Consider the following 27,632-nt stretch of genomic DNA (forward strand, 5'->3'; position numbering starts at 1 on the left):
CAAGTTATAAGTATACCGTGTGGTAGGCCAAGGATTTAAACTCGATAGCTTATATACCATTCGTGCCAACTATTGGGAAAAGTGCACCCTCGAGGATCCTGACTGTGATGCCTTTGGATCGCTCCCGGTAATTTTGCTTACCAGCGGCCATTACTTAGCGTCAACAAGACTTACCGGAGGTCACCTGCGATCTGGTGAAGATACAGTCACGTGATTAAGCCAATGCACCACTAGTGTCACTTTCCTTGGCGCGGATCCTCAAAACTTCCACCCTGCGCGCGCCTCAACTCAACCCCATCACTTACATACTCACCTTCAACAACAACAACCATGTCGTGGCGCAACCAGGGCATCACGGGTTCGAACAACATCCCTCTCGGTAACCGTCGCCGGTTTGGTGGTGATGACGGAGGTAGCGACGCTGGAGGCTACAATCCCTCTGCGCCTGCCGAGGGCTTGTCTGAGCTCAAGCGCGGTCGCAGCCCGACGCGTGGTAAGTCGAGTCTTGCAATACTACTCCTAGCGCATTCTAACAGAAGACGTACAGAGAGCGATGGTCCGAGGCAGCGAAAGAAGCGCAACCGTTGGGGTGACGCCAGTGAGAACAAGGCTGCTGGTCTGATGGGCCTACCCACGGCCATCTACGCCGCCATGACTACAGAGCAGCTTGACGCATACACTCTGCATTTGCGTATTGAGGAAATCACGCAGAAGTTGAAGATCAACGATGTCGTGCCAGCCGATGATGACAGGTACGTGCTTATGCATTGGCGCCACTGCGAGCCAAAAAAAATATTAACCATTTGGACAGGTCTCCATCGCCTCCCCCACAGTATGACAACTTCGGTCGCCGTGTCAACACTCGCGAGTTCCGTTACCGCAAGCGCCTCGAAGATGAGCGCCACAAGCTTGTAGAGAAGGCGATGAAGACGCTCCCTAACTACCATCCGCCTGCCGATTATAGGAGGCCTACTAAGACACAGGAAAAGGTCTACGTCCCGGTCAATGACTACCCGGAGATCAACTTCAGTACGAAACTAACCCCTCTAACTCCCTTGCTCGCGTTTGCTTTTCTCCTAGCCTTTGTCTTGACCAGCCTGCTCAGACTGCCTGATGTCCATGTACATCGCGCAATATCTGCAGTACAGCTATGTCACTAACCCTCATCGTCCGTATCCTCGTACATTTTTGATCAGAGACTAACCACAGCTTTTTGCACTAACAGTTGGTCTGCTTATTGGCCCCCGTGGAAACACCCTCAAGAAGATGGAATCCGAGTCTGGCGCAAAGATTGCGATCCGTGGAAAGGGCTCAGTCAAGGAGGGTAAAGGTCGCTCTGACGCCGCTCACACCAGCAACCAGGAAGAAGATCTGCATTGTCTCATCATGGCCGATACCGAGGACAAGGTCAACAAGGCGAAGAAGCTCATCCACAACGTCATTGAAACCGTAAGTGCACATCACATTCCAACACTTGACTTGTATTAATTGTTTAGGCTGCTTCTATCCCTGAGGGTCAGAACGAACTCAAGCGTAACCAGCTTCGTGAGCTTGCCGCCCTCAACGGTACCCTTCGTGACGATGAGAACCAGGCCTGCCAGAACTGCGGCGAGATCGGTCACCGCAAGTACGACTGCCCGCAAAAGGTGAATTTCACGGCCAGTATCATCTGCCGCGTCTGTGGCCAGGCTGGACATATGGCTCGAGATTGTCCGGATCGCAAGGCCGGCCAACCCTGGCGCAACGACGCCCGCCCCGACAACCGCCAGCAGGGACGTATTGGTGGCGCTCCAGAGAACGATCTCGACGCCTTCATGGCCGAAATGGGAGGCGGATCCGGTCAGTCCCGCGCCGCCATCGAATACAACGGCAACGGAAGCGCTCCAGCTGGTGGCGACAACTATGGCGGAGGCGAGCGTACCGTCAAGCCTTGGGAACGTGGTGCGACTGGCGGTGCTGCGCCCTGGGCTCGCAACGACCGCGATGACCGTGGCCGTGGCGACAGCACTGCTGGTGCTCCTGCGCCTTGGGCAAGTGGTGGCGGTCAGTCGTACGGACAAGAGAACGGTTACGGCGGCGGTCATAACGCAGCTCCCTGGGGCTCTGCCGCTCCCGCAGCTGGCGCTGGCTACGGGTATGGTGGTTATGGATACGATCAGAATGTTCCAGGTATGGCTGCTCCCGGCGCTTATGGTGCTCCAGGGTATGCCGCTGCTGCACCTGCTGGTCCTCCTCCTGGGCTTGGTCCTCTTTTCCAGAGCTATGGAGCTGCCGGAAGTCCTCCTCCGCCTCCTCCGCCGCCGTCTGGCTCGGTGCCTCCACCTCCACCACCTGGCGACATCCCGCCCCCGCCTCCTAGCGACATTCCTCCCCCTCCCCCTCCCGCTTAGATGAGGTTGCTAGGAGGATGCAACGGCCGAGATTGTGTGCAGGCTGATTGCATATTTGCAACTAATTCACAGGTCTCATGTTTTCTTTGTTTAAAGCAGACTTTGTGGATATGACACGGTTTTTGTTCCTTGGACAGCGGACTTTTGCACATCTGACACGAGGTTTTTCTCTCCTAGTCAGGTGGCGCACCAGGTAAGCAGTCGTAGCCCGTGTGGTTGCGTATGGTCCGTACGACTTTGGTAGAATAGGACTCTGGGGCTTCGTTTCCCAATCATGAGTTTCTTGCACGAACGAGAATACCGTAGGACTGTAGTCTATGAATCGACCAGATCTTCCAGAATTAGTGTCTCCCCACAGCCAGTGATGTGTCTGTAAACGAGAGGGATCCGAGAAGGTCATGACCATGATGTGGGTGGATGCTCAGTGGGATTTGGGCGAGACAGTGACGTTATGCTGCCAAGACGGCGCGGCGGGCGGGATAGACCATGTTACCCTCACCATGGAAGCGCAGGCATATGCGAGCTACAACATACATCGCAACCATGCAAGCACACCCGTGCAAAAGCTGACATCTTCACGCTTTCACTCGTGCCTCTACCCTCTGTTATTGCCTGTGCATAGCTGCTGTTGTTGTTTCGCTACCCTAGAGATAGTTGGATTATTCTGCGGGCTGGCTCGACAGGGCAACCCCGCGGTTTCTGCGCGCTCACTCACTCACTCACTCACTCACTCAGACATGGAGAGGATACGCGTGAGCAAGGTATGCGCGCATCTTCGAGAAGACAAGGACATGCAATCTTCAGCGACTGACTGCTGTAGGTAGAAGATGTCTATCTCCTACGCAGAGGCGTCCGTTTCGATGGCACGCTGCACTTGATGCCACACCACATCGTCTTCAGCTACTTGCAGCCTCCGCCAGCAGACGCTCCTCCCGATGCGAAACCACGGCGGCAAAAAGAAGTTTGGATCACCTATCCGTTGATCAACTACTGCTGCCTCAAGCCCTGTCCACCGATTTTGCACCAGCATCCCTCGATCCGCATCCGCTGTCGCGACTTCACCTTCTTTGCCTTCTTCTTTCCCGACGAGAAGAAGGCACGTGATGTGTATGATAGCATCCGTGCTTTGTCTTGCAAGATAGGCCGGCTGGATAAGCTGTTGGCATTCAGCTACCAGCCAAAGCCTCCGGAAGACCAGCAGAACGGGTGGGAGCTCTATGATGCGCGGCGCGAGTGGAAGCGCCTGGGTATCAGCCCCAAGGACACCGACAAGGGATGGCGGATATCAGAAATCAACATGGAATACAAGGTACACATTTTTCCATGCAATAGCCGTGACAGCAGCATCTCCTAACCTGTCAAAACAGTACTCGAAGACATATCCCGCTCTCCTCGTGGTTCCCTCCAACGTCTCAGACAGCGTCCTCCGATATGCTGGCGAATACCGGTCGCGACAACGAATACCCGCACTGGTCTACCGACACCCTATCAATAACTGCTCTATCACGCGCAGCTCTCAACCAACTCCCGGTTTGCGGGGAAATCGCAACGCTCAGGATGAGCGGTTAGTGGCAGCGATATGGGCTACCAATCGTGGCTGGAAACCTGCCTCTTCCTCTGCGTCGAACACTGCAGGCGCAACCCCTGAATCAAGCATAGTTAATGTGAACGAGTCTGCTGCTAACAGCTCATTTGTGGGCGTTTCAGAAACAGAAGCTCCCAGCTCAGGCAAAACAGTTGTGGATGACCTCACGGAAGCTCCCGAGTCTGATGCTGACATTCCAAAGGTCTATGGAGCGCAACAGAGAAATTTAATCGTTGATGCTAGACCGACGGTGAATGCGTATGCTATGCAGGCGATTGGGCTTGGCTCCGAAAAGATGGATTATTATCCGGGCGCGGAAAAGGCCTACCTTGGAATCGACAACATCCATGTCATGCGGAAGTCTCTTGATACCGTCATTGAGGCCATTAAAGAATCGGACTTGACCTCATTTCCGCCTAATAGGCACCTATTGGCAAAGAGCAACTGGATCAAGCATATTGCGAATATTCTAGATGGTACCGCACTGATTGCCAGAACAGTGGGTATTATGCACTCTCACGTACTGATCCACTGCTCCGACGGATGGGACCGCACAAGTCAATTGAGTGCGCTCAGTCAGATACTATTAGATCCCTACTATCGCACGTTGGAAGGCTTCATGGTCCTTGTAGAGAAGGACTGGCTCTCTTTTGGCCACATGTTCCGCCATCGATCTGGCTTCCTCAGCCATGAAAAGTGGTTTACGATCGAGAACGAGAAGATTGAACGTAATAGTGATGGCTCGACGGGTAGTAATCCATTTGAAAATGCGATCCGCGGTGCTCGAGGTCTATTCAATCGACACAATGAGTCTAATGAGTCACTGAATCAGCTTCCGGATACGAATGGTATTGAGCCTGTACCAGACATTGCCGATACTGCTTCACCAAAACCTGCCAGAGCTGGCGCTGCAGAAGAACTTCGAGTGACCAAGCCCGGCGAGCTATCCCCTGTTTTTCACCAATTTCTGGACTGCGTATATCAGCTCCACTACCAGCATCCGACTCGATTCGAGTTCAGTGAGCGTTTCCTACGACGTCTGCTTTACCACCTCTACTCCTGTCAATACGGCACTTTTTTGTTCGACAATGAAAAGGAACGTGTCGATACCAAGGCCAAAGAACGGACTCGGAGTGTATGGGACTACTTTTTGTGTCGAAAGCAAGAGTTCTTGAACCCAAGGTATGACCCCGAAGTCAACGACGACATTCGCGGCAAAGAACGCATGATCTTTCCTAGGAAGGGAGAAGCAAGATGGTGGGCAGAATGCTTTGGTCGATCAGATGAGGAGATGAATACGTTTGGTCCTCAGGCACCTGCAAGTCTAACACCGCAGACCAGTCATGTGAGTAATGGTCGCAGTGGTACCAGTACGCCTCTGCGGGAAGAGCCCATTGTCACAGGCACGGAAACAGCAGAGAATACGACAGGTGTGGGAGCAGAAACCCAGCCCCCACCCACCCATGCAGTCGGCGAGCATCCTTCTTCCAGTGCCACAGTAAACAAGTCTGTAGAAGTTGTGGGTGCACTTACTCCAAACGTAGAAGAGCAAGGGCTGGTTGCCAGTATAGAGACACTGGGGATTACAGAGACAGTAACAGAGACACACGCTAGCGATAGAGTAGGCACGCCGGCTACCCAGCAGAGCGACGAGGTTGTGCCTGGATCGGAACTCGGTGGGGATTTGCAGATTGCCGAGGCGACGGAGAGGCCGAGGGAGGATCGGAGTAGGGGTCGAAATAAGGAGGTTCGCAAGGAGGTGGAGCTTGCGATGCAATGATGTGGTGGGGAGGGGATCAGCGGGGGATTGCTATGACATGACTCTTTATGGCCGTGCTGACAAGTAGAGTGGTGGAGTGGAGTGGTGCGCTGTTTACAAGCATCTATCCGTCGATAGCCATTTCTCAGAGAGCAATGATGTGGAATCTGAATCCAAGAAATAGCATATACGAATTACATGACATGAGTGAATCTGGAGCTCTTCTGTACTTGTTTTGGATTTCTTATTTTAGGTGATTCAAGGAATGACAAGGAGGGGATTGATTTTTCTACTCTAGACCAAGTCATCATCATCATCATCATCATCGTCGTCTCCCCACCGCCCATCCTCTCCTCTCCTCCGTCCTTGCAATCTGACAGCCTCACCGTTCACCAAGCGTGCTGATCTGCAGTGGGGCATGCCGTCATGTGGGGTCTGTATTTTCTTTGCGTGTGTGTCTGTGTGTTTGTGTGGGAGGGTGTTGATCTTGTGTGTGGGGTTTTTTCTTGGGCTGGATGTTTAGGAAGAAAGGAGAGAGGGGGAGGGGAAGAGAGGGAGGGCGAAAAGAAGGTGGGTGTTGATGTGGGGATGGTTGGGTGTGTGAGGTGAGGAAAGGGGGATGAATGGGAATGAAAGAGGAGAGGGAGACTTTGATACGTGGGTTTGACAGGCGGAGAGGTTAATGGGTGTGTTGGGTGTATGAGTAATGTGATGAGTTGCATATCAAGTTTAGGCGTTGCGATTGCTAGTAGATGGATTTAAGGGGAAAAAAGATCAAGCAATTGACAAAGTTTTACACAACGAGTGGCGTGAGAGTTATTATAAGAGAGATTCGATTAGCTTGAGACGAAGTATAACATGTGCATCTCGTACACAGAGAAGTTGTAGACCGACTGGGCCTTTTGCCCTTCTTCTTATCATGTTCATTGAGATCGCTCTGGAATAATGCAACCTTGTGCTCAATCAAACAACCCACACTTGCTACCCACGCACCAAAGTACTTGAATAAAATCCGCGCATTCAAACTTCAACTCAAGCCTTGACCAAATCTTCCTCGACTTCCCAATCATCCCACGTTGGCTTATCAAACCCATTTGGCCGCGAGCTTCGCTGAAACCCATTCCACCACCCCTCCATACTAACCACGGGCCGAATGGTCCTCACGTCCGCATTGAACCCCTTGCTAAACGCGCGCTGCATGTGCTTCTCGTCAAACAACTCGGGATGCGTGCGTCTCATGGTCTTGAGCGCGCGTTTGCCCACCTCATCCACCGAGTCATTGTGTCGGAGTTGGAAGAATTCGGCGTCGTGTTCGGCTTTCAAGTCGCGCATCATGTCTGCGTCATAAAGACCGAGTTGGAGGAGATACACGTCGTATTGTACCAGTGACGTTGTGCCCATATAACTCCCACCCACCTTGGCGCGGCGGTAGAGCCCAGTGAGCGCAGCAATGGTACCCATGCAACCTGTCCCGTAGTCACTCATGGGAAAGGGCGGAACGACAGGTTCATCTAAACCCATGGCTTGACCTTGGGCCCATGCTACGCCTGAGACGCAATCGGCGATTTGTTGCCAACCAGGACGGCCGGCCCATGGTCCAACGTGACCGAAGCAATTTTCGGCCACGTAGACGTAGCCCTTTCCCCTTGCCTTTGCCAACTCGGCAAGTTGACGCGGGCCGTAGCCTAGGCGGGCGAGACTACCAGGACGGTAGCCGTCAAGGACGACATCAGCGGAGGCGAGGAGATGCTCAAAGATTGCGCGGTCAGAGTCCGACTTGAGATCTAGGTCCGCCGTGTGTTTCCCAATGTTGGCGTCGACTTGGAAGAAGGGCACGTCAGAGAGATGGGGAGCAGTGACCTTGATGACTTGGGCGCCATGTTCTGCGAGACCACGGCCCATGGCTGGACCGGCAATGATGCGGCATATTTCCAATACTCGGATGCCTGCCAATATCTGGGGCTTTGGCGTATTGGAGGACTGGAAAGGGAAGGGTACAGCTGGAGTTTCAGTTTCCAAAGTTTCGACTTTCCAGGGCGGTTGGTGCAGGAGTTCCTGGCCGTGTGGAGTGACGCAGAAGTCTTCCCATTTCAGACAGGTGACGCCTGCTTGGCGGATCTTTGCATTCATTTCTTCTAATTGATCGGCGGTGAATTGCTTCACGTGGTCTTCTATGACTTTGATGCATTGACGGTACTCTGTCAGATCAGGGCGGTGGCCTTCTAGACCAATCATGTTGAGGGCCTTTGTGGCCTCGAGGGAGCCATGGAGGTGAAAGTATTCTCCTGGATTCTTAGTCTCATAGAGATTGGCTGACAGGCGTCTGTATAGTATGGCCTGTGCCTTTAGCAGATCCGTATCTAGGGCTGTCAGTTATTTTTTTTCTTCTAATTTTTTTTGAGAACCCGATTTTGAGCTACTGAAACATCATACCCTTGAGAAGACTGTGGACGTTGGGACTTGATTTGTCATGTCCTCCCACCGTGGCCAAGTAGGTGGAGAAGAGGAATGCTGTCGCTCTTTCCATGTCCACGTTGATGGTTCTTTGCTGGGGGCCTGTCGCAAGGTCTGCTATTGTGGATGCTACACCAGCCTCGACAGCCTTGAGGGCAGAGATTGCCTCTGTCTGCTTCAATGGGCTTGGGAAGTAGGGAGTGCCCGTGTTGGCAGTGGAAAAGTTGATCTTGGTAATGTGGGATAGACTTTCTTCTGGGAAGTGGCCTTTTGCTTTGTCCAACAGCTCTTGCAAGGCTGATCGAGTGCCTGCGAGCAATTTGTTTGACTCTGCCGCCTGTTGCCCATTACCAAAGCCATGTGCAGCCCTGTCAGATTCTGGAGCTGATGCTGAGGCTGATCCAAGGTAGGGCGCCATGTTGGAAGTTTATTTTCTATACTAGGAGAAATATGTGTGGAAGAATGGAAGAAGAAAAGAAGAAAAGAAGGAAAGAAAGTTAAGGTTCGGTGCATAGAGGTCGTTTTGTCGGTGCAGCAAATGGCCGCTGCGAGGCTCCTAGCCGCAGACCATGGTAATGAGGGTGGATTATCGTCGGATGGCCACACCCACCCAACCCCACATGGACAAGTGCATGCCCAGCCATTGTGACTTGACGGGTGGTGACACTGGCAAGTGGAGTACCTACATGAGAAAGACAAGGACTAGGGAGAGTGTACATAGTAGGAGGAGCCACCATGGGGCTCGATCGGCAAAGATGAGCAGGGGAGGGGAGGGGGAGAGACAAGAGAGAGAGAGAGGGAGAGAGAGGAGAAGACGGGGAGAAAAAAAGAAAAAAAAAAAAAAAAGCACGCGACCGCAGAAAAGATGTGCCGGCGTTGTACTACTATGGCAAGAGAAAGGTTGTGGGGTTGGCTGGTTGGTCGGACTTGCCTCCTTTGGGGGGCTGCGGCAAGGGCCTGGACATTCCGGCGGAAGCTGCAAACCAGCCCCAAGCGTGCAACCGTGCAGCCGTTCACCTGAGCGTCCACAGCCCACCAGAGAGAGAGAGAGAGAGACCAGACCAGGCCAATTGCATCCTCTTTGTCTGATTACTACGACAACGACGACGACGACGACGACAACGACGACTGCTATTACAACTACGACTACTACGACTGCTTCTACTACTTACTACTATTTACTGTCCCTGTGTATTTGTGTGTGTGTGAGTTGGGGGGTGTGAGAGAGAGAGCAAAAAGAGCCGTGAACCAAGGCTGGAGGAAATAACAACCTCCCCCCCCCCCCACCCCCGCTTCCCCCCCGCTCCCCTCCCTTACAAACACCCGCGTCGGTAGGCTGGCAGCTGGCCATTGCAACCGACAAGCGGAAAATGTCAGTCGTCGCATCAGGCGCCAGCTCCCTCCTCTCAACCTTGCTTATCCGCTGAAGGGTGTGCTATCCGACAAAAAACCAGGTCCACACGCCTCAACAGCTGGCATCCGTCGCACGCCCTTTCGGCCAAAGAACACGTGCCCTCATCCAACCCTGCCATTGATCCCTCTGGCCAGTGGGCAGCCGTGGAAAAAAAGCCTTGAAAAATAAACAAAAGTGAACGCGGCCGCGCACGGAGGGAAGGGAAATCATGACACGACCCAAAGTGCCTCCAGGTGTGTGTGTGTGTGTGTGTGTGTGTTTGTGTGTGTGTTGAATCTGGACGCTCGCTCTGTCGCGTCTGCACGTGCCGTGCGTGGGGCTGACAATAGCATCACGACAGAACAGCGACAGCGCACCGCCCAGGCGTGTGAGAGCTGCAAGAGGCGTAAGCAAAAGGCGAGTCGACTGCTCCTTTCCCCCAGCCTACAAAATACACTGTTGTACCCGCCTGCGCCGTAGGTACGGGCATGTACCAGCACTATCCCTCCTCGACTACCACATACTCTACTACTCTACTACTCTGGCTGTATCCGTCCATGTTCGAGGCCCTGTTGCCACTTGCCCCGCCCTCTCCCCCTTCCCCCCTGTTGCCGCTTATGTCGGACACGCCCTTCCCTTTTCCTCTTCTTCCTCTTATCCAATACGAGCACCAGCATCGGATGAACACTTCCGAGCTGGGCGTGCTGGGCGTAGTTCCACCACCTGCACGGACTTGTCGAGACATCACCATACGTGCATCGGTGCATCACTGTCGACCGCCGTCTACTCCTGGACATGTACGATCTTGGCTAATCTTCCACAGTGCAACGGTCTCTGCCCTTGCAACACATGTGACAAAGTGAGCATCCACCCTCCCTCCTCTATAATCCATATCCCCCTCACTACTACCACTACCGGCACTGACCAAGAACAGCGCAAGTTCACCTGTGTCTACTCTGACCGAGATCCCACCTCCCCTGGCCATTCCAGCAGACCACCAGCCAAAAGACGGGCAGTCGACGGAGACAGCGATGGGACACAGTAAGTCGACCCCATTCATGTCTTTGGACCAGGAAGCTGGGTAGCCGACCCCTAGCTTTTAAGCCTTTGACCATCCACCTCCACCTCCAAAACTGAACCATGACTGATAGACATACTTTCTCTAGCGCACGCGACCAATCTACATCAGATACGCCTGAAAACGCTTTCAACAATGCGTCACCGAACGCTTCTCAGAGACGCAGATCATCTATCAACCCTCAGCCGTTGATCGAAGAGCAAACTAGTTCTTCCCACAAAACGCCAAGGCCGACCGTGGAAGCTACCAACAACAATCCAGGTGGGTATACTGATCTTGCCAACACTGTATGGCTTGTGTTGACGTGATATTCTTCTAGTCCAGCCGTTGCCCATAGCCCAAGCCAATGGAGAGGCTCAGGGGGTCCCCTCTCGGGGCACCACCGTCCTAAGTGCAGACGAGGAAGCCATCATCTACAGTCAGAGTCGAATGCTGCAGGATCCTACCGGTCGAGTGCTCTACATTGGCGACTCCGCAACTTTGTCCTTCCTCCAGCTGCTCCGCATGATGGTCGAGACAGTTGCCGGTCCATCCCCTTTTACCAACGACCCTCGTCGACACAAGATAGTCGAGGGTCATTACTCCCTCCCTTCTGGCTACCAACACATACACCTTCTTCCCGATTTGCAGACTGCCACGATCCTTGTCGAATCCTTCTTCGTCAATACCCACGGTCTGCTACAAGTCTTCGAGCGGGATCGCTTTCTCGAGCATCTCAATAAATGCTACTCTGACCCACTTTCCGTAGAGCCGTCTTCACTGTGTCTCCTCAATCTAGTCTTTGCTATTGGACTGACAATGGCAACACCACTCTCTGGAGGCACCGGGGCTTTCATCATTGACAAACTTCGGAGCGAGCATCTCGATCGAGCCGAGGCATTCTATCTAAACGCCAAGACTTTTTGCGATCCTATGAACGGTTTGGAAGACCAAGACTTTTGGTCGGTGCAGGCGCTGCTATTGATGGCCGTGTACCTGCTTGCAAAGTGCAAGCGTAACGCTGCGTTTGCATTGATTGGCATGGCCGCCCGGTCAGCGCACTCGATGGGTTTGCATAGGGAGGAGACCATGGTCATCTTCAGCCCAGAGGAGCAGACACAGCGGAAGAACCTGTGGTGCTCCATCTTCGTGATTGATCGTCTGCTGTCATGCTCCTTGGGTCGACCGACGGCCATCTCGGAAGACGATTGCTCGGGCAACGCTCTTCAGCCCCCAGATCAGGTCTTCGAACAGCCGTCCAACATGGGCGTCTACTCGACGTCGGACTATAATGAGACTGGACCACCTGCACTGGATGCTGCCGTGCGAAGTTGTTCCGTGATTGGCGTGATTCTGCGAAAAGTATACCAGCAACGCAAGATCAGCACTCGCCTTGCACAGGAAATTGCCGATGTTTGCAAGTCCTGGCCGCGCGCTTTACCTCCGATATTGCACTGGCGACAGGCGGCTAACGCTTCTCCAAGCCAAGGTGTTGCTATTCTGCACGTCAATTTGTTCTACTGTCATTCCATCATTCTCCTGACTCGGCCCTTCTTTCTCTACATTTTGAATTTGGAGACGCGACGACATGTAAACCAGAACTCTACAAGAGGACCAAGGCCGTATCTTCGCATGGAGAAGTTCAGCGAAGCCTGCGTCATCGCCTCGACCCACACCATTCTTCTTGTTCAAAATGCCCTCGATGCAGGTCACCTCTCGCGACGCAATCCAGTCGTCGTTTACTTCCTTTTTGCGGCCTCTCTTGTCGCCCTCGCCAATGAATTCGCAGGCCTCTACAAAGTCGATGCATCCGATACCTGCATACTCAACGCCGTGACCATCATGAACTATTGCGCCGAAAGTGATCCCCAAGCCAGCCGTCTCGTCTACATTCTCAGCTCCTTTCGTGACGTTGTTGCACAACAGCGGTTACGGCGCAAGCAGTCACAAAATGACAATGCCACGTTGCCTAGTATCGCATCGCAGCTCTATGGCGTGACCAATTCAGGGCAAACACAGACACAGACAACCCAAATCAATAGTGTTGTTGGGGGGTTGCCAACCTCCACAGGCTCCATGAATGCAACTCCGAGGCTCCATCAAGTGCCCATACACATTTACCCAGGCATGCACACGGCGCCTCTTCCAGACCCCCAACCCCCAACTTTCCACCCCATCAACGCGCCTTCGGCCCACCCCGACAACCATGAGCATGCGCAATCACACAGCCACCGACCCGCCCACTCGCAAGACTTTTCAGTTCACCTCTCTCCCATCCAAGAGCCACCGTCTGCGACATCTCCCTTCTCAACATCCCCTCACGCCGCCTTTGCGTCACCGTCTAAACCGCCGTCTCTATCAGCGATGCTGGACTTGTCGGCGCTCGATGCCACGCGTGTGCCTAGTTTGCATAGCGAGGAGAGTGGATTGGCCGAGCAGATTGATTTTGATGCCTTGTGGGCGTGGCCGAGTAATACGCCGGCCATGGGAAGCCCGAGGGAAGATGGCGGGAGTATGGGCATGGGCATGGGCATGGGCATGGGGAATGGGGATAGGGATCGGGAAAGGGATCGGGTGCAGGGGATTAGCGATAGTGTTGTTCCCTTGTATGGAGTTACTCGGGAGACAGTGGTGGGAGGCATGGATGGATAGGTGGCGATGTTGCTCTTCTCCCTGCTTTTAGAGGCGTTTGTTGAATATGGGAGGTTTTAGTGCTTATTGTAACGTTGGCTTTTGGATGGAGTCAAGGGATATCTATTTTGATTTGTTAGTTTGGCTTGCGCTAGAACCTGTCGGCTGTCTGGTTTGCAAAGGCCGTATAGTACTTGTGTTAAATAAGTAACACTTTGTCATTGACAGATGCGGACGTTTGGTGTGATGTGTGAAGAAGTCGACGAGTGGAATGAAATCCATTGCGGGAGGGTATATTGTAACGCCGATTTCCCACCCAAAATCAAATAATATAAAATAAGGCCAAGAAGACACCACGCAAATGCAATGCTCCATCTCTCTTTTCTTCCTGGATCCGTTATTCTCGCCATTCCTTGGCACACTTTGTACACTAACACGATGATTAGCAAGCTCATCCTTTCTCTCCCCTCTCCAAGGAAAAAAACCCCCTCCAGTATCACAACCAAGCACTAACCTTGTAAAACGCCGTCATCGGCTCATCCGCACTCCGAATCTGCAACTGATACCAATACGCCTCATCATTCCTACACTTTTCATTCGGGCACTGGACCCCCGTGCGATCGACATTGTCCCAGGCACCCTTGCCACCCAAAATGTCCTCGACCTCCTTCTTCTTGAGGTACTTGCGCTCGTAGTAGCGCTTGCTGATGACGAAGTGGTAGGGGCAGGTCAGGCATTCGAACCGGTTTTGGCCCTCGTAGGGGGCGGTGGTTGGGTCGCCGGGGGGAATGGCGGAGACGCGCAGCATGTTGGAGCAGGTGGGGCAGACTGGGGGAGGAGGACGGGTGGTTAGTTTGGGGGCGGTTGAAAGGAGGGAGGGGAGAGGAGGGGCGTACAGAGTAACATTGTCGGCGGTGGTGATGGGGTGAAGAAGTTACAAGGTAAAAGTTACCTCGATGTTGATATTGAACTTTGCCATAGCATTCCAATTCCATCATAGCCAAAAAGTCATATGGCGGGGCCCATGGGAGCGCTAGCCTGGATAGGGAAAGGTCGGGCGAGTGCGGGGCAAAAGCGTCCACCGCCGGGGGAGGCCGCAGCGCGCATGGCTGGCTTTCTCGTCGTTTGCTTGTTGTCATTGCATGCAAATCTCCCGCCCTGGTCCCTTTTTTGCTTTTTGTAAATAAAGCCTCGTCTCTGCTCTTTGGACAGCTTATTGACCACACAACCCTTGTGGTGTGCTCTTGTACACGATCGTTGCGATATCCATCAAACCACATCATTGCATCCTGATATAACCCGTTCCCCCCCACCATCCCCCCATCCCCTCTCTCACTCTCACTCACTGAAAGAAAGATGGCGGACGAGGAGGTACGGATTGTAGCTTAATCTTGTTTTGCTTTGGTAGAGTATACAGGGAAATTGACGGTGACTATAGGGAGCATCCCCACGCGAACTCATACTCGAATCCTGCCGCCGCAACAACACCGAACTTCTCGAAGAGACAATTGCCAATCTCGCTTCCGCAGCCTCGAAGAGCGGGAAGGATGCTACAGAATACGTTGCCGAGATACTGAACAAGGCGAGAGATGGTGTGGGCAACGGGTGCTTGCACTTGGCCGCGAGCTATGGAAGTTGTACGTCTCACCACACCTCTTTGCTTTGATAGACCGCCCATGAACATCCACATCCAGGGAGGAACATGCTAGGCGTGGAATATAAAGCTGACACTCGACCGTCTTGCAGACGAAGTCCTAGACGTCCTCCTCGACCAAGAAGGTCTCGAAATTGACGAAGTCGACCGCATGGAAGCCGATACCCCCCTCCACAAGGCCGTGCGCTACGTCAATTCGCTCAGCCCCGCCGAATGGGCCGACGCTGGCCACGCCATTGTCGAGATCCTGCTAGATGCTGGCTGCGACCCGAGGATACGGAACAAGGCCAAGTTGAAGCCGGTCGAGCTGGTGGATCCGAGGAATACGGTGCTCAAGGGGATTCTGCAGAGGGGCGAGTTTGCGATGCAGGCGGGTGGAGATGTGGTTGAGGAGGATGACGATGGCGCCGGGGCCAGTGCGAGCGACAGTGATTAAAAAGGGGGTGGAGCACAAAGCATAAAGCATGAAGCATCCATGGAACTTGGGGAATTTTGGAGTCTGAGATAGGAGACTGGCTAGAAGTTGCATTAGGTATTGTGAAGACATGATGGCATTCGGCACGGGGGTCTCTAAAATACCCATGGAAAACGAACGTGTTACAGTCGTCTCCCAGCGCTCTGCGCGCCTCAGTCGGGAGAATCATGTTCGTCAGTCCTCATATGAGCCCTAACCTCCAAACTGTGCCCTCGATGTGGTGGCGAGACATGTACAACCCTCGTCATTCACCAACGATCTAGTCTGTCTTGCTATCCCCCTTCCTCCAAGCTGGGGCGGGCGCCATAATGCCGTACACATGCATCTTTCCTCTTTGATCAACTGGTATTCTCAATCCGATCCCACAAACAACCCTTGACACTCTCTCAATCTTGCTGCTACACATGGGTATTAGCCCACCGCCTCTCGAGACAAAACCTCTCCTTGAAGATGATTCCTGACAAAACTCACCTCGGGCGGCGGTCCCACAGGCCTGACCATGCGCTCGAGCAGTTGCACGCGCGTCTTCTCGCGCGGCTGGCCCAGCCCAATACTCATGTATTGCAACAGTGGCGCGTGTCCGATGTAGCTGGTGAGCGAGTCGCGGGCAATGTTGGACGTCCATTCATGTTTTGTCGTGTCTGCACTGCCGATGCCGATGTAGCGCGCTTGGAGGGCTTCGAGTTGTTGTTGGGCGCGGAGTTTGTCGGCCATTTTTTATGTTTTGGCGTGGTAGTGTGGTTGTTGTTGTTGTTGCGGCGGGGAGGAAGGGTATGACGGATTGCGGACATGGGCGACGGACATGCCAAGATGTGGCGCGCGCGCGTTGGGATTCACGCCACACCCAACCTATCTCACCACGCTCGCTGCGAAACTTGACAAGAAACATCACAAACTACAACCGCAACCCTGACACTACCCAACCCCCAGAAGAACGAAAAATGTCAACAAACGCCGACACCGCCATGGGCAACGCGCCACCGACCCCAGCCCACGACACAAAAGACACAGACCTCACATCCCCCGCCATCGACTTCTCTCCCTCGACCGTGCCGTACAACGAATCGTTTGAAAACGAGCTGATGAACCTAATCCTCCACCCACCGCCAACATCAACATCAACATCCACATCCCCACCCCCCTCCACCCCACCCCTCATCCCCGCCTCCTCCCTCCCCATCCCCCTCTCCTCCCCCCTCCGCAAACACCCCTCCGACCTCCCCATCCCAGGCCTCCACCTCACCCACCCAAACGGCTACCACACGGGCGGCCCGGGCCCCAGCCCCGCCACCATCCGCGACTTTGCCGAGCGCGTGATTCGCGAGCACGGCGTCGAGGACGCCGGGCAGCTGGAGCGCGTGGTCGAGCACGAGGTGCGTCGGCGGGTCGAGCTTGTGCGGGAGAGGATGGAGGCGCGGGCCGAGGCTGTGGAGCGGAATCGCGGGGTTGAGCGTGAATTGGGGGATTTGAGGTTGCAGCGGAGTGCCGAGTTGAGGGTTATGGAGAGGGTCAAGGGGGGGAGACGGTGAGGGGTTGGTGGGTTGGCTTGGCTTCGTCACCGATGTACCGTATCTTTGCCATTGCATTCTCGCCCTCGTGGTTTTGCTGGAGGCTGGCATGGCGTGACAAGGAGTCATTGCAGAATCCCCAGCAAGGCGGCCATACCCTCCAAACAGTCTCAACGCGCATGCTCCTTTTCGCCATGATAACAACAACAACACCACGACTAGACACAAGTCGAGCATACATTCTTGACTCACAATCACAACCACACCAAACATGGAAATCTCAGCTAAGCTCTACTCCATGTCCATCACCGTATATGGTATCGATGGGGCTGGTGATGGGGATGGCTGATTTCGCCATTGTGGTTGTACTACATCGGTCGTAGGTTGTAGATGGTTGACGGCCGCCATGGTGTGGGTTTTGCGTCTAGGGCTGATATCTGGGGTCTGAGACCTGGATTTGGGGTATAGAGTCTGGATGTGTGGAGATGTGGAGCTGTTTCGGTTAGGGTTCATGGTGAGGATTGGGATTGAGATTGGAATTGGGGCTGGGGCTGGTATTGTCTCATTGTGAAGACGATGGATGGGAGAGCAAGTGAAGGGATGAGATTGAGGGTAGTGCGAGTAAAACGAGACATGATAAGATCCAGTAGAGTATAGACTCGAAGAAATCCAACACACCAAGAAAGATGAAATGGGAAAAAAAAAGAAAGAAACAAGGAAAGAGGGTCAAGAGACCATGCATTATCCGTAGAGTCCAGAGTCAAAAGGACAATGAGAGAGTGGGCAAAGATCATTGTAGCCCATGCCATGCCATGCCATGCCATGCTATCCCTTCCATCCAAGCCATCCGTCCATGCACCATAATCTACCACCTCCCATCTCCATCTACATCTCCATCTAACCCTCAATCTCCCCCCTACACCACGGATGTTCCAATACGCCCCCAATCGTAATCCTCTTCTCCACATCACGATCCAACATCAAGCGAATCAAGTCGATGCTCTCCTCGCTCATCACCCACGGCACCCGCAAATCATGATCCATAATCTCGTCGATGCTGTAAAACGGGTTTTCCTTGTAGATGATGGTGTAGAGCAGGATGCCCAGGGCCCACACGTCTTGTTCTTTGCCACGGTAGGGGCGACCGGCTAGGACTTCGGGGGCTGCGTAATCTGTTTTGTTCTTGGTCAGACCTTGTTCTTCTTACTGGCTTCACAGGTCGTCTACAAAAGGAGAAAACAACATACCAATTGTACCCACAAAGACATCAAAAGGTCCACTCTTGATGTACGCCGCACTCCCAAAATCAATCAACTTGATATTCCCCTCGCCATCCAAGACTACATTCTCGTCTTTGATGTCGCGATGCACAACCTTGGCCTTGGTATGCAGGTGGTGAACTGCCTCGGCCACTTGCACGAATATCTTCCTGCACTCCTTTTCCTCCATATTCACCCGCAACTCAATGTAATCGAACAAGTCCATGCCCGGCATCCCGTGTGGAATCATCTCAATGTAGTAGTTTACATCGTCTTCGAAAAAATCGGCCATTTCGACAATGTTGGCATGCTTGAATCCGTCGCGCCGGAGGTAGTCTAGGACATGAATCTCCAGTGGCACCGTGCCAAGACGGCGATCACGTGTCCATGTGTCGACGAGGATGCGCCGCTTGGTAACGTATTTGATGACGACCTTCTTGCTGCTGTTGCGTTTGTAGCGACAGAGCTTGACCTGGCCGTAGGCCCCTTGTCCCATTTCTTCAACAACCACAAAGTCATCAATCGTCTTTCTCCTAGCGGGCTCTTCAGGCACGGGAACAGGAGGTGGCGCCATGGACCGTGCTTGTGATTCTCGCGGGCTATCTGGTCTCATGGCTTCTTGAAGCTGTTGCGTCAGCAAAGACGTGACCGGAGGACTACCACGGGATTGATGACTTTCGGGTTCCTGGGGCACGGAGAAGTTTGACTGTCCCGGTTCGGGTTGGCGTGGCGATGGCGGCCTAGAGATCAACGGTGTCACAGGACCAAGCCCATGGTTTGCAGCATGTAGATGCCTAGAGTACGTGACCCACAGAGCATACACCAGTTCGGGGCTCTTTGCCGGTCTGGACGGGGCATCCTCTTCTTCAATCACATTCTCATCGAACCGAGGTGCCTTTTCGCTCTTCACGACTCGCATCTGCACATCGACCATGATTTCAGCTCCATCACGATGCAAAGCGGGCAGACCGCTCGGCCTCAGGAAAATGGCTGCCGCATCCGCACTCCCCTCTCGCATGGCCAGGAGAGCACGGGCGCGCCGAAAGCTGTGTTCAGGAATTACTATGCCATCAACCAACTCAATCTTATCTTCATCCGTCATGACGTGGAGTATCTTGTCGAAACTGGGTATCAATTTGCTTATATGAATGCCCTCGGGATGCGGCTGCCCGAACAAAGCCGAGGAGAAGACCGAGTTCGAGCTTGTAATGGAGAGATCAGATGATGACAGGACAATGATGCCAGCAATATGAGGGAAGCTGGAGACGCGAAACGTGGGTTCATCGGCAACCGGCTCGACCGTGACTGGGATATTGATGCTATTCGATGTTCGAGCCGTGTAGCTACGAACCTGGTCAATTGTTTCATAGTCCAGCGCTCCCGTGTTGGTGCCTTTGAGTCGAGGAATTCCGGGTATCAAGCGCTTAATGTCCATGCCCCGTCGTAATCGATCGCTGCCAAATACCGCCTCTGTTGCGCCCCAGCCCTTGGAAACGCAACCGACTTCATCGACGTTGATGTACACTACATCTTCAGCAATCTCTTCCAGGACCCAGATGAGTCCCCCGCGCTTCTCCTTTACCCAAAGGCTGGCCGCGCCCGTGGTACCATTTCGCTTTTGAATGGGAATCACATCGCCGCATAGCAGAACCCCTCGTGATCCCCTTGCTTCGTGATTCAGCTTGCCCGTCTTCTTCGCGTTGTAGTATGACGAGCCACTCCCGTCGTCCGTCTTGGCCTTTCTAGCCGCTACCACGCGTGATGGCGCTTTACTCAGTAACCTCGCTGTGACGCCGCTGCCCACCTTGAGATTGTTTGTAGCAGGTGCTGGACCATTCTGGGCCTGTGATGCCTTTGAACCGACATTGGGATCTCTCAGCTTGTCCTCGAGCCACTTTCTACGGTCTTCACGGACGACTTCCAGAATGCCCAGTTTGCGGACCTCTGCTCTGGTCACACCAAAGACTAGGCAAGCCAAGTCGTTTGCTGATGTGATGGTCCATGGCGATGAACCTTCGGTTGTGAAGATGGCCTGAGCAGCGGGAGCATGTCGTATACCGTGGCCATGGGGAGCGGCCCCTGCAGAATGGGGCCCTGACGTACCGCTGAAATTGGGCGGTATAGTGGGCATCGAGTTTGGCGACACTAGCTGATTGGGATGGTTGTTGTCTCCGACGAGATAGGGCTTCGCCATGGCCTCGTTGAGCTGACTTTGGATCGTAAGCGGCACGACGTCTGTGAGTGTGCGCTTCAGGGCAGCACGCTGAGGCCGTTGAGGGCCAGGTGGCGGGGGAGCCGCTGGCGCTTGTATATCTGACGCCTCGGATTCTAGTGTCGAGACTGGTGTGTTGATGGATCCCTGGCTGTCGCTTGCACGACTCATCTCTGCGTACTCGGTCGAAGTGACCCTGTGCACTGGTGGTCTAGCCGACTCGAGCATGCTCTCTGGGCTGGCAGACCGTTCCGCCGTGAAGCCCTTTTCAAACGGATTCTCGCCCGACATGTCGGCTGGACCGGTGACTGGACCCAATGCACCGAAGCCATGCGCTCCTGTACCATCCTGGCCGATGAGATTTGCCCTAGTCAGCAGCTCCATCATGCTCTGCACTTCCTGGTCGCCACTGAGTTTTGCCTGGGCGTTGGCAATGCCTGGATTTGTCGCTGCCCAGCCTAGGCGATCGCGCATGAAGTCTATTGACCGCTTCAGCACATTTTGGCGGTTGTGAATGAATTCTTCTGATTGCGTCGCAAACGAGAAGGAATGTAGTGACTCGGACGGGAACCGGGTTAGGTCTTCGCCCAAGGCAAACGTCGGAGACGCTGGGGCCGAGGGCGCAGAACTAGAGGGATGTCTCGAGACCGGTGGGGTAGCCATGTTCAGCGAGGCGGCTCGTTGGCCTGTCGATATCGGGGGCAGTCGCGGGCCTGGCTGCTGGCGGATACGACGCAGGCCCGAAGCGCCCATGCCATGCTCATGCTCGGCCACTATGGGCGAACGTGTCATGCGGTCCAACTGTCCCGCATCCACGCTCAGCCGCTTCGCCGTGTCGATGGGCGACGGACCGCCCGTGCGGTAAGCCAGCAGGCTCGAGGCGCTCTTGACCTTGACCAGCGCATAGTCGGGGACGGACGCATGGTGGGCTTGAATGTGGGCGGGGGCGTTGCCATGGGAGTCTGCGTTGGCATTGGCATTGGCCTTTAGTGAGGCATCGTCGAGGTGGGGTTCTTCTGGTAGAGAGCCTGGCGGGGTGAGCGTGTTAGCGGTGGGGCTCATGTAGCGTGCTTGCGGGTGATGTTGCGTGTGCGTATGGATGTGCTGGTGGTGGATGAGACGACGGAGAGTAGCAGCTGGACGTCGCATGAGCTGCAGAGGCAAATCGCACACAGGGAAGAGGGCGCTGCGAGACTTTGTTGGGCGGCAGTACCGGTAGCCCAGGGCTTGGGGGTCTAGAGCGGGTGAGGCCAACGTGGACATGTGCTGTCTATCTCGCTCTCTGGCTTGCGCGGCCCGTCTCTCTATCCTCATGCTTGCTTTTCTTGCCATGGGACCGCTGGCATGTGTGTGGTTGGATACATGTACATGATGTAGACATGTATGTTGTGTATGTGCAAGCAGCGGGTGGTGGCCATGGCCATACTACTTGTAGAGCATGGTGACGACGGGGGCGGCCGTGGACAAGACAGATTGAAAAGGAGGGGGGATTCATGTTGACATACCATTATCGTGTGGCCTGCTCATTCCCTGAGGCGTGCGGGCGCCCGGTCCCCTGGCCTTGGACGCTGTGTCTCGGCTCGGAGGGCGACTGCGCGGGCGAATTGGGGTGGCGGTGCGCGAGGGCGAAAGGGTACAAGTTGATGGATGGGCAAGAAGACACAGGGAGAGAAGAGAAGGCGGGGTAAGAGTGTACACTGCACACTGCTTGTCGGTGTCGTGTCCTGGCTTGCCGTGGCCGGCGACTGGGGGTGCGCGCGATGGGGTGGTGCAGTGGGCGGTTTTGGTGGGGAGAGAGGAGGGGAGGGGGGGGAGGCGTCGACGGGGTACAGCTATACGCTGGCTGCTCTGCTTTTGTCCACCTGCAACACGGCAACAGGCGAGGACGGGCGAGGCGGGCAAAGACGGTGCGAGGGCCGTGGGGAGCTTGAGGGCTGCAGCTACCTGCCAGTCCAGTGGGGTTGGTTGTTGTTTTGCTTGGGCTGCAATAGCGATGCAATTATTAGTGATGGAGAGCGAGAAAGACGGAGATGAGAGTGAGAGGATGAAGTTGAGTGGCAAAGCAGCCGTCGTCCATGGAGACTGGAGACGGACGAGAAATGGCACAGAGATGGCGTAGACAAGTTTTAGAGTCGAGGGCGAGAGAGAAAGAAGAGAGAAAAGAGAGGAGAGAAAGAGAATGGCAGTTGGTGAGTGGTGGACTAGGAAGACTTGCTGCCCCCCAGTCCAGTGAGCGCAGAGAGTGCCCACGCTGTTCCTGCCCCGCACAGACTTGATCCACTCGACTTTCCCACACAGCCCCTCTTCTTGTAATCGTCACTCACTGTAGAATGGCTACTAGGACGAGGTGGTGGTGGTGGTGGTGGTGGTGGTGTGGTGGATAGAACTGTGCAAGCAGCAAAGGGGCACCAGTCCTCAGTCACTTCCGAGCCCTCTCTTCTTTCTTTCTCTCACACAAAGTGACTCGTGACACTACCGGTGCGGTACTCTCTCATTCGCAAAAACAAGGTCGCTCTCACACGCCGACAAGACTCCGCTTACCTACCTAGCATCCGTTCCAACCCTTGGTCCTAGGCCGCATTCACCCTCCGTCCACTCCCTCCCTCTCTCTCTCTCTCTCTCTCTCTCTCTGCCGTGCCCCGCCAATTCGACCGACCAGTTCCCTCCATCTACCCAGATTGGCCGACTGCCATGCAATCTTCAATCTCACACATAGGCACATGTCCATCTTGGCTAGTCATGCCCCTGTCCTGTGCCATCTCGTCTCCGCCTTCCCCGGACCCGACGATTGGCTACACATCCTTGCCCACTTCCCAGATCTCTCATCCACTCTACCCAGTACCGGTAGTACTCCATTCTCCCTCTTCTGCCCGACGACCATGCATGGATCCAATCGCCCTCGATCACCAGCCCGAACCTGGACCCGTTTCTCGGCCTACACCCATCCATGTCCACCTGCCACCTCTCAACGCTGTCTCAGCCGGTCTTTGTGCTCGTTCCAAAAGTTCCTGCAACCTAAGCCAATGTCAATGCCTGCCATTCTTCTCATCCTCCACCACCTAAACTCACCTCGATGCATGTTGACTTGATCAATCCACCATTCGCCAAAACTGTCATCTGTAGCCAAATCTGCTGCCGTCACCCTCTCTTCCCTCTTCAGACCACACAGCATACACGGTTGTCGCGCTGGAATCCCTCCTTCCCATTGCTTCAACGCCTTCACTGGCATGACTCCCTGAAGATCAGGAACTGAGCCGAGCGTGCCAGCCTTGATCTGGTTCGCGCCAGCCACAACATGACGGAGCCGCCCAACTTGCTCTTTCCACACTCGTACCACATCAGACACTTCCCTCTCTTCCTTCAAGTTCTCTCCTTTATCAATCCCACTCAGTTTCATGCCCGAGGTAGCTCGAGAGGAAGCTGGCCCAATCTTCATGCCCTGTGACAAATGCTGGTCTCGCTTCCATCGCAGCTTACGTCCGGCTATGATGTGTGCGGCAACATTCCCAAGTGCAAGATATCCTGCCAGGTAGGCAGTCGTCGCCGGTGCAGCCATGAGCTTATTCCTCATGGGTAGCGTTTGCGCAGCCATTGGCTTGAATAACTTCTCCTGGGCGTCATTGAACAAGGAGGGGAAAAGTGAGAGTAGAACGCCGGGAGGTGGTATATTGGTAGGTGGCAACTCGCCTGGTTGAGGATCATTGGCTGTTGGAGGTAAAATGGGTGTAGGTGTTGCAGCCTCTAATCCAATACGAGCCTTGCTCACAGCTTTCGATTTGCTTGACTCTCTCGTTGTCGCTGTGCCAGGAATAGACTGCTCCCAATCATCAAATGTATCCCAGCCCGCATCGTCTTCCTCTTTCTTTGAGGCAGCCACCACGGCAGGCTTCTGCTGTCTGATAGTCAAACCAGATATAGATGGAGAACTCTGCTTTGCTGTAAAGGAACCTCCCAACCGTTTCTGTGCATGGTTCTCCTGACTTGGGTCGGCGAGAGAGGTTGTAGGTTGTGATACACTCATGTCACCCAAGAGATCAATCAGCGCCGATGGCGCCGCTGTAGATGCAGATTTGTTATTCACAGTCTTCGTATCCTCTGTTCCCTCAAACTCTCCAAACTCGTCATCGTCAAAGCCGTCTTCCGCATCAAAGAGCACGCTCGGATCCGTAGACCTTTTCGCTTTCACAATCGGAGCTCTTTGCCTTGAAGATTGATCTGCTTGAAATCCTTGATCGAAACTGGGAACTACAGCCGTAACTGGTGCGGTTTTCCAAGAGCCTTGTGCAGTCGGTCCGGCTTGAGAGGTAACAGGTGCGAATGGATCTACTTGTACAGGAGCAGTACCGGTAGGCCCAGAAGATGAAACGCCTTCAAAATCGCCCCATTCATCGTTATCATCTTCAACTACCTTCGGCGGCGGTGACGGATCAAGATTCCAGGTGTTGGCCAAGGACGACGGTGATGGCTGTTGGGATGCGGGACCTGTGGCTCCTGTGGCGCTCCAGCCATCAAAGAAAGCGAAAGAGGATGCTTGTTGAATACCTGGTCTGCTCGCTGCTTGGACCGACTGTTGCGGTTGTTGATTCGAGTTGGATTCTGATCCAAATTCTGCAAACAGGTCTGCAGACATGTCTAGTCAAGAAGCCAACAAGTGAGGGTTGTAGAGAGACAGGCGCCGCTGCTTGGGAGAAGGTGCGCCGTGCGCTAAGCCCCCAAAAGCTGGAGATCCAGGCTCTCTGCCAGCCTCCAGCCCGTCACCTGCGCATCCCCCAACTCGCAAACAGCAAGTCAAGAAAATATCTATAAGCGGATTAGAGTGTGCATGAAAAGTAGTCATGTGCACCATAGCCTGTCCCTCCTCTGCCCTCACGTTGCGAGCGATGACCAGACACGCACGTACAAGTCAACGCAACAACATTATGAACTTCAGGATGCATGGAGGGAGAATGCGAGTGTGTCTGAGTTTGAGACTACAGCATCATCAACGGCACATCAAAAGCATAGGCCACGTCAAGTAGCGGGGAAAGATGGGATAATCATCAGGCAGAGGAATCATCACGAACACAAACACAAGAGGCAAAATTGGTTATTGTCCATCCATATCATTCATCCAGATCATTGTGAAATCTATGTAGGACGACGCCACTACACTCCAGACCGTTATGCATGACACGTTTCAAGAAGTCATCAAAGCTTTTCCTAAGCTACCACATCCCCAGAAGCAGGTATCTAGAGACGAAAGAAGAGAAACAAGCAGCCCTAGTAAGAGAGAACACTTATTTCTTGGAAGCCTTTTGGGCGGCCTTGGTGACCTTGCCAGCCTTGTCGGCCTTGACGACGGACTTGATGACACCGACAGCAACGGTTTGACGCATGTCACGGACAGCGAAACGACCGAGAGGAGGGTAGTCAGTGAAAGCCTCAACACACATTGGCTTGGAGGGAACCATCTTGACGATGGCAGCGTCACCAGACTTGATGAACTTGGGGGAGTTCTCAACAGACTTTCCGGTACGACGGTCAATCTTCTCGAGAAGCTCAGAGAACTTGCAAGCAATGTGGGCAGTGTGGCAGTCAAGAACTGGTGCGTAACCGGCACCGACCTGACCAGGGTGGTTGAGGACGATGACCTGGGCGTTGAAGGACTCAGCACCCTTGGGGGGGTCGTTCTTGGAGTCACCGGCAACGTTGCCACGACGGATCTCCTTGACCGAGACGTTCTTGACGTTGAAGCCAACGTTGTCACCGGGAACACCCTCAACAAGCTGCTCGTGGTGCATCTCGACGGACTTGACTTCAGTGGTAACACCAGCGGGGGCGAAGGTCACGACCATACCGGCCTTGATGATACCGGTCTCGACACGACCAACGGGAACCGTGCCAATACCGCCGATCTTGTACACGTCCTGGAGGGGAAGACGGAGGGGCTTGTCGGTGGGACGGGATGGAGGGTCAATGGCGTCAATGGCCTCGAGCAGGGTCTTACCAGTGACCTTGCTCTTGATCTCCTTCTCCCAACCCTTGTACCAGGGGCAGTTGGTGGAGACCTCAATCATGTTGTCACCGTTGAAACCGGAGATGGGCACGAAAGGAACGTGCTTGGGGTTGTATCCAACCTTCTTGATGAAGTTGGAGGTCTCTTTGATGATTTCCTGGTAACGGTCCTCGGACCACTTGGTGGTGTCCATCTTGTTGATGGCAACGATGAGCTGCTTGACACCAAGAGTGTAGGCAAGGAGAGCGTGCTCGCGGGTCTGGCCATCCTTGGAGATACCAGCCTCGAACTCACCAGTACCGGCAGCAATGATGAGGATAGCGCAATCGGCCTGGGAGGTACCAGTGATCATGTTCTTGATGAAATCACGGTGACCGGGGGCGTCTGAGCCATGGTCAGTGTCATGTATGAGATGGTGAGCAAGGCGAGAGAGACATACCAATGACGGTGACGTAGTACTTGGGGGTCTCGAACTTCCAGAGCGCAATGTCAATGGTGATACCACGTTCACGCTCGGCCTTCAATTTGTCGAGGACCCATGCGTACTTGAAGGAACCCTTGCCAAGTTCGGCGGCTTCCTGTATAGGGAGTTAGCATCTTGTCAAGAAGAAGTGTCCAAGGGTTCAAAGCGCTAAAGGCCGCAGACAAATTATCGTGTGCATGGTGGGTGTTGTTCGCGAGATCCGCGTTCAGACTAGCGCGCAAAATCGCACACCCCACCATGCACGCAGCAAATTGCCCCTCCCGACGAAACACGAAGCAGCCAGCAAAGTGGCTGCACGGCGCCACAACGACGGCACATGGCTGAAAATTGCCAGATGAAAGAAAAAGGCGTGCCTACCTTCTCGAACTTCTCGATGGTACGCTTGTCGATACCTCCGCACTTGTAGATCAAGTCTGCAACACAGGTTAATCTCGAGGTGCCCCGCAGTCGATCGAAGAGGAAGGCTTACGGCCGGTGGTGGTGGACTTTCCAGAATCGACGTGGCCGATGACGACCACGTTGATGTGCATCTTCTCTTTACTAGACTCGTGTCAGTCCATCGATGTCGTGATATCCTCCCGGCACTGAGACCATGGCGGGGCAGCGCGCAGTCGAGACTGGCGGGGCTGGCGGGGTCGAGCAGACTTACCCCATGTTGGCGGTGTTGTGATGGTTATTCCTGTAGAAGGAGAGGTAGTTTGTGAGGGTTGGAAGGGAGGTTTAATGCCCAGAGTGAACAGCAGCGTATTCTGGTATGGGTGGACAAAGAGGAGAAA

General features: G+C 54.1%; 12 protein-coding genes across 12 annotated transcripts; 5 read left to right on the forward strand and 7 right to left on the reverse strand.

The window, feature by feature from the left end:
• Positions 1-330: 330 nt before the first annotated feature.
• On the forward strand, positions 331-2,390 carry BBP1 (Branchpoint-bridging protein; the record flags this gene model as incomplete). Its single annotated transcript, XM_003835075.1, has 5 exons — positions 331-493; positions 548-752; positions 812-1,029; positions 1,226-1,449; positions 1,497-2,390. 5 exons carry the CDS (start codon positions 331-333, stop codon positions 2,388-2,390), a joined length of 1,704 nt encoding a protein of 567 aa, XP_003835123.1.
• Positions 2,391-2,451: 61 nt separating this feature from the next.
• On the reverse strand, positions 2,452-2,796 carry IAQ61_011052 (uncharacterized protein; the record flags this gene model as incomplete). Its single annotated transcript, XM_066099032.1, has 1 exon — positions 2,452-2,796. One exon carries the CDS (start codon positions 2,794-2,796, stop codon positions 2,452-2,454), a length of 345 nt encoding a protein of 114 aa, XP_065951190.1.
• A 63-nt stretch (positions 2,797-2,859) lies between these two features.
• On the forward strand, positions 2,860-5,755 carry IAQ61_011053 (uncharacterized protein; the record flags this gene model as incomplete). The annotated part of the gene is made up of 3 exons (XM_003835076.2): positions 2,860-3,151; positions 3,211-3,699; positions 3,758-5,755. The coding sequence occupies exons 1-3, from the start codon at positions 2,891-2,893 to the stop codon at positions 5,753-5,755; spliced, it is 2,748 nt and encodes a 915-aa protein (XP_003835124.2). The 5' UTR covers positions 2,860-2,890.
• Positions 5,756-6,550: 795 nt separating this feature from the next.
• IAQ61_011054 (uncharacterized protein) lies at positions 6,551-8,980 on the reverse strand. The gene is made up of 2 exons (XM_003835077.2): positions 8,168-8,980; positions 6,551-8,094 (listed from the first exon to the last, which is right to left on the reverse strand). The coding sequence occupies exons 1-2, from the start codon at positions 8,604-8,606 to the stop codon at positions 6,767-6,769; spliced, it is 1,767 nt and encodes a 588-aa protein (XP_003835125.1). The 5' UTR covers positions 8,607-8,980; the 3' UTR covers positions 6,551-6,766.
• Positions 8,981-9,810: 830 nt separating this feature from the next.
• On the forward strand, positions 9,811-13,290 carry IAQ61_011055 (uncharacterized protein; the record flags this gene model as incomplete). The annotated part of the gene is made up of 6 exons (XM_066099033.1): positions 9,811-9,835; positions 9,943-9,998; positions 10,405-10,440; positions 10,516-10,622; positions 10,748-10,920; positions 10,979-13,290. 6 exons carry the CDS (start codon positions 9,811-9,813, stop codon positions 13,288-13,290), a joined length of 2,709 nt encoding a protein of 902 aa, XP_065951191.1.
• A 164-nt stretch (positions 13,291-13,454) lies between these two features.
• IAQ61_011056 (uncharacterized protein) lies at positions 13,455-14,251 on the reverse strand. The gene is made up of 3 exons (XM_003835079.2): positions 14,166-14,251; positions 13,784-14,097; positions 13,455-13,699 (listed from the first exon to the last, which is right to left on the reverse strand). Exons 1-3 carry the CDS (start codon positions 14,173-14,175, stop codon positions 13,667-13,669), a joined length of 357 nt encoding a protein of 118 aa, XP_003835127.2. The 5' UTR covers positions 14,176-14,251; the 3' UTR covers positions 13,455-13,666.
• A 456-nt stretch (positions 14,252-14,707) lies between these two features.
• IAQ61_011057 (uncharacterized protein) lies at positions 14,708-15,359 on the forward strand (the record flags this gene model as incomplete). The annotated part of the gene is made up of 2 exons (XM_003835080.2): positions 14,708-14,906; positions 15,016-15,359. Coding segments are annotated over 2 exons (543 nt in total), but the record flags the coding sequence as incomplete, so codon positions are not given.
• A 425-nt stretch (positions 15,360-15,784) lies between these two features.
• On the reverse strand, positions 15,785-16,112 carry IAQ61_011058 (uncharacterized protein; the record flags this gene model as incomplete). The annotated part of the gene is made up of 2 exons (XM_003835081.1): positions 15,785-15,796; positions 15,870-16,112. The coding sequence occupies 2 exons, from the start codon at positions 16,110-16,112 to the stop codon at positions 15,785-15,787; spliced, it is 255 nt and encodes an 84-aa protein (XP_003835129.1).
• Positions 16,113-16,339: 227 nt separating this feature from the next.
• Positions 16,340-16,927, forward strand: IAQ61_011059 (uncharacterized protein; the record flags this gene model as incomplete). The annotated part of the gene is made up of 1 exon (XM_066099034.1): positions 16,340-16,927. One exon carries the CDS (start codon positions 16,340-16,342, stop codon positions 16,925-16,927), a length of 588 nt encoding a protein of 195 aa, XP_065951192.1.
• An 876-nt stretch (positions 16,928-17,803) lies between these two features.
• IAQ61_011060 (uncharacterized protein) lies at positions 17,804-21,904 on the reverse strand (the record flags this gene model as incomplete). The annotated part of the gene is made up of 3 exons (XM_066099035.1): positions 17,804-18,078; positions 18,154-21,405; positions 21,883-21,904. The coding sequence occupies 3 exons, from the start codon at positions 21,902-21,904 to the stop codon at positions 17,804-17,806; spliced, it is 3,549 nt and encodes a 1,182-aa protein (XP_065951193.1).
• Positions 21,905-23,342: 1,438 nt separating this feature from the next.
• Positions 23,343-25,007, reverse strand: IAQ61_011061 (uncharacterized protein; the record flags this gene model as incomplete). Its single annotated transcript, XM_003835084.1, has 1 exon — positions 23,343-25,007. The coding sequence occupies one exon, from the start codon at positions 25,005-25,007 to the stop codon at positions 23,343-23,345; it is 1,665 nt and encodes a 554-aa protein (XP_003835132.1).
• A 296-nt stretch (positions 25,008-25,303) lies between these two features.
• On the reverse strand, positions 25,304-27,631 carry TEF1 (translation elongation factor EF-1 alpha). Its single transcript, XM_003835085.2, has 5 exons — positions 27,506-27,631; positions 27,326-27,396; positions 27,214-27,269; positions 26,812-26,950; positions 25,304-26,756 (listed from the first exon to the last, which is right to left on the reverse strand). Exons 1-5 carry the CDS (start codon positions 27,508-27,510, stop codon positions 25,654-25,656), a joined length of 1,374 nt encoding a protein of 457 aa, XP_003835133.1. The 5' UTR covers positions 27,511-27,631; the 3' UTR covers positions 25,304-25,653.
• Position 27,632: the final 1 nt, after the last annotated feature.

The sequence above is a fragment of the Plenodomus lingam genome (genome assembly GCF_022343315.1).
Source record: "Plenodomus lingam strain CAN1 chromosome Unknown contig_9, whole genome shotgun sequence".
Lineage (NCBI taxonomy): Eukaryota > Fungi > Ascomycota > Dothideomycetes > Pleosporales > Leptosphaeriaceae > Plenodomus > Plenodomus lingam.